The sequence below is a fragment of the Penaeus vannamei genome, chromosome 5 (genome assembly GCF_042767895.1).
Source record: "Penaeus vannamei isolate JL-2024 chromosome 5, ASM4276789v1, whole genome shotgun sequence".
Taxonomy (NCBI): domain Eukaryota; kingdom Metazoa; phylum Arthropoda; class Malacostraca; order Decapoda; family Penaeidae; genus Penaeus; species Penaeus vannamei.
The window spans coordinates 32786579-32791578 of NC_091553.1; the positions used below are offsets into that span (position 1 = coordinate 32786579).

Here is a 5000-nt window from a genome sequence, read left to right on the forward strand (position 1 = left end):
CCATGAAAGAAAGGGTGGAAACATCCATCAGAAACCAGCAAGAGAAAAATCAACAAGAAAAGCTAACTCACCGTGGGAAATTCTACATGCAGAACGGGACGTAGTTATGGAGCGGCAGAGCAATTGATCGAAAAAAATACTGGAAGGAGGACAGGGACAAATCAGTAGGGAATATACATAATAAGTCTTATATATAATAAAAGGAGACAGGACCGTGTGCAAAAACTACATAGTAATCGGCCAGCTATCACATGCCTATAAAGTGTTCACCCAAATGATAGAAAATAGAACTGAACTTCGAAAAAGGAATTACCAAAATTATGAAGAACATTTTCTAGGGAATATAAACGATAGTAAGATAAGGCTACTACTACTACTACTACTACGAGTTTTTAGCTCCTTTTTAGCAGGAAAATGTGGAGCTTTTGCTCTTTTGTTTTGCGTTTTTGCAAAGTCCAGTCTAGCATTTTTTTTTTTTTTTAAGTCCGGTTTTGCGTTTTTTTGAAGTCCAGACTGGCGTCTTTTTTCTTAAATCCAGTTTAGCGTTTTTTGAAGTCCAGTCTTGCATTTCTTTAAAGTCCAGTCTAGTGTTTTTTAAAGTCCAGTCTAGCGTTTTTAAGTTAAGTTTAGCGTTTTTTGAACTACAATCTAGCGTTGTAGTTCTTCTTAAGTCCAATCTTCCGTTTCTTTTAAGTCCAGTCAAGCGTTTTTTAAAGTCCAGTCTTGCATTTCTTTTAAGACCAGTCTAGTTTTTTTTAAAGTCCAGTTTAGCGTTTTCTAAGTCCAGTCTAGCATTTTTTTAAAGTCCAGTTTAGCATTTTAGTCTGCTCTAGCATTTTTAAAGTCCAGTCTTACGTTTCTTTAAAGTCCAGTCTTACGTTTCTTTAAAGTCCAGTCGCGTTTTTTAAGTCCAGTTTAACGTTTCTACGAAGTCCAGTCTAGAGTTTTTTGGGGTATTTTTTTTCCAAGTCCAGTCTAGCATTTTCTAAGTCAAATTTAGCGTTTTTTAAAGCAGTCTAGCGTTGCTTTTTAAGTCCAGTCTAGCGTTGTTGTTTTTTAAGTCCAGTCTAGCGTTACTGTTTTTTAAGTCCAGTCTAGCGTTCTTTAAGTCCAGTTTATCGTTTTTGAAAGTCCAGTCTAGCGTTACTGTTTTTTAAGTCCAGTTTATCGTTTTTGAAAGTCCAGTCTAGCGTTACTGTTTTTTAAGTCCAGTCTAGCGTTCTTTAAGTCCAGTTTATCGTTTTTGAAAGTCCAGTCTAGCGTTGTTTTTAAGTCCAGTCTTGCATTTCTTTTAAGACCAGTCTAGGGGTTTTTTTTAAGTCCAGTCTAGTTTTTTTTTAAGTCCAGGTTAGCATTTTAGTCTACTCTAGCATTTTTAAAGTCCAGTCTTACGTTTCTTTAAAGTCCAGTCGCGTTTTTTAAAGTCCAGTTTAACGTTTCTATTAAGTCCAGTCTAGCATTTTCTAAGTCAAGTTTGGCGTTTTTTAAAGTCCAGTCTAGCGTTGTTATTTTTTAAGTCCAGTCTAGCGTTGTTGTTTTTTAAGTCCGGTCTTGCGTTCTTTAAGCCCAGTTTATCGTCTTTTAAAGTGCAGTCTAGCGTTGTTTTTTAAGTCCAGTCGCGTTTCCTTTAAGTCTAGTCTTGTGTTTGTTATAAGTCCAGCCTAGCGTTTTTTAAGTCCGGTCTAGCGTTCTTTAATTCCAGTTTAGCGTCTTTTAAAGTCCAGTCTAGCGTTGTTTTCAAGTCCAGTCTTGTTTCTTCTAAGTCCAGTCTAGCGTTTTTTAAAGTCCAGTCTGACATTTTTTAAGTCCAGTCTGACATTTTTTTAAGTCCAGTTCAGCGTTTCCAGTCTGGTCCAATCTTGCGTTTCTTTTAAGTCCAGTCTAGCGTTTTGTTTTGTTTTTCTTCTTCTTTTCTTTTCTTTACTCCAGTCTAGCGTTTCTTTAAGTCCAGTCTAGCGGGGGGGGGGGGTTAAGTCCAGTCTGGCGGTTTTGTGGAAATATCAATGGCAATACAGTGGAAAGGAAGGGGGTAGGAAGTCTTAAATGAAGGACAATGCATGGAATACCAAGAGGAGCCAGACCAAAGGGAAGAGAAAAATGCATTCCATCAAGACGTAAATTGAAGATTCGCAGCATGGTTTAGGAGAATGAGACTGCGAAATGGAAGTTCGACAGAAAAATGTTAAAAAGGGCCTGATCCCAACACTAACTGGACAGGAATCAATGCAAAAAGACATATAATATAAATGTATACATATATATGCATACATATACGCATACATATATGTGTACACCCACATACATATATATGTATGTGTGTGTGTGTGTGTGTGTGTGTGTGTGTGTGTGTGTGTGTGTGTGTGTGTGTGTGTGTGTGTGTGTGTGTGTGTGTGTGCCTGCGAACCCCTTACCTTGACCCACATTGAGAGCGCGTCCTCGTAGCCGCACCAGATCTTGTTTTCCGTATAAAACGCATAAGGCTCGTTCATATCCGGATCGAGAACCACCGTCCACTCGTTGTCTCGCTGCATCTCGCAAATCTGACGCCATAATATTTCCTCGTTACTCTCGTCTCATCTGACTCTTAATTATACGCACGATCAAATCAAGAAACGAAACAGTGTAGGCTACATATACTTCACCTTTCTCAGTGTACACGACAGACACCCACTCGAATAAAGAAACCAGATAAACAGTGTGGAAAGACGACCCATCCCTCACCTACCTCTCTGTACCTCAGACACACCCACTTAAAAAAGAAAAGATTGAAAACAGGGTAGACCACCCATGCCTCACCTACGTCTATGTACCTCAGACACACCCAATTAAAAAAGAAAAACACATAACCATCCCATCCCTCACTTACCTTACTGAACCCAACAAACACCCACTTATACAAAGAAAACAAGATGCAGCGTGCACCACCTATCCTACACCTACCTTAACTACACCCAAGAAACAAACCACACATAGCTTACAGTACCTGTCCCTCACCTCATTGAACCCGAGGATGCCCAACGACGCTGTGTAAGGCCCCGGTTCCCCCGCTTGTGTAGCCGAAGCGAAGTACCCTGTGTCGCTCAAGCTGTCCAGTGTCCAACAGATGCCGAAAGTCCCGAGACCTAAGACCAGCTTGTTCTTGTCTGCTCCTCCCGATACCCAGTAGTCGACGCCGTAGTCCTAGAAGTTAAAGGAGTCTAGGATATAGAGGGTAGATGTTAAGATATACATAGAGAGATGAATAGATACATCTATGTGTATGTTAATGGATATAGATATGTTGATAGAGGATTCTCTCTCTCTCTCTCCTACAAAATATAGATATGATAAAAAAAAATGATGAAGCTGATGATAGTAATATCAGTGATACTATTACTACTGATAATAACAATATCCATTATCATTATCATTACTATAACAAATTCATAATAATAATGAAACAAATGTAAGGAACGAGAGAAACCTCTCTCCTACTCACAATATTCAGGAATAGATTGTTTCCCGTATCCTCCGGATGGCCGTACAAAGGGGCGTGGTGGTGGGTATAGGTGTCGTAAGTACCATGGAAATTGTAGCCACGCAGAATAAGTAGATCCGTGACTGCTGACATGGCGGGGATGTCGTAGGCCAAGTCAATGACCGGTTTTTGTAGAGACACGGCGGCCGTTAGTAAGAGTTGCTCCTTCACCAGCGCCTCCCGGAGTTCAGTCAGGAGTAGGATGTAATTTTCCTGGAGTGAGGAATGTGGATTGAGGTGGTGGTGGTGGTGATAAGGATAATCGTAATGATGATTTGGTGTTATTGTTGCAAGAATAGACGAAAGGTAGATATGGTGATAAATATGGTATAAAGATCGCCATATTTGCCATTCATTATATCACTATTCTTATCGACATTATCATTATCATCGTTATTGTTATTATTATAATTATTATTATCATCATTATTATTATCATCATTATAACTCATCATTATCATAATTACTATTGTTATTATCATTATCACTATCGTTATTATCATTACCATTATCATTGTTACTATTATCATTATTATCATTATCAGTATTATTATCCTTATCATCGTTATCATTATTATTATTATTATCATTATCATTATTATTACCATTATCATTATCACCAACAGCATTATTTTCATTGTCATTATTATTATTATTATTATTATTATTACTAGTACTACTACTACTACTATCATTATCATTATTATTACTATTATCATTATCATTATCATCACTATCATTATCATCGTTATCATTATCATTATAATTATAATTTTCATCATTAATAATGATAATATCACTTTTATTGTTGTTGTTTATGTTATTAATATCACTACTGTTATCTAATTTGTCATTATCATTAACATCGCCTATTACAAGTATCAATCTAATTGTCATTAGTGTCATTTTCTTGTTTTTGTTGTCATTGCAAGTACAAAATAGGTAACAATTATGTCATTATCATTATCGTCAACATAATTACTAATAAGATAATTGCCATGCTATCAATGTTATTAATGTTGAGCAATTTTGCTTTGAAACGTTGTCGCTTTGACGGGGGGGAGGGGGGGTATGATGTAGTTTCATTCCATCTTTCCCAAACGTTTCTTTATTTGCGAATTGTCATTTACAAAACATACTGTACCTTATCCTCCGGGCTTCCGTTTTCGTCGCCAGGATACATCCAGTCCGAGTCCAGACCGTCGAAGCTGTGGTTCTTGGCGAGGCTGACGGCGCTGGACACGAAGCTCTGACGTTTCAAAGGGTCGGCCGAGACCTGTTGGGTGTCAGGATGTCAGAACAAACTATGTCAGCTTTGTGGAATGCGGTCGTAAAAGCAGAAGCGGACGAGCAGAATTTATGTATTACTGGCAGCAGTACTAGGACTGGTTGATGTTATTGTTGTTAAAGATTCCATTTAGTTAAGGGACGCCGATGTGGCAACGGTGCTATTACTCGGCACTTTGTTTCTAAAGTGAATTGA

General features: G+C 38.0%; 1 protein-coding gene across 1 annotated transcript in view; it reads right to left on the reverse strand.

Annotated features, from left to right (window-relative positions):
• Positions 1-5000, reverse strand: part of LOC113817259 (chitinase-3-like protein 1) — an 11533-nt gene that overhangs the window by 2467 nt on the left and 4066 nt on the right. The window contains exons 4-7 of the mRNA XM_027369288.2: positions 4662-4793; positions 3479-3730; positions 2995-3180; positions 2412-2540 (exon numbers count right to left, since the gene is read on the reverse strand). Of these exons, the coding sequence (XP_027225089.2) occupies positions 2412-2540; positions 2995-3180; positions 3479-3730; positions 4662-4793 (699 nt within the window). The remainder of the gene's footprint in view (positions 1-2411; positions 2541-2994; positions 3181-3478; positions 3731-4661; positions 4794-5000) is intronic.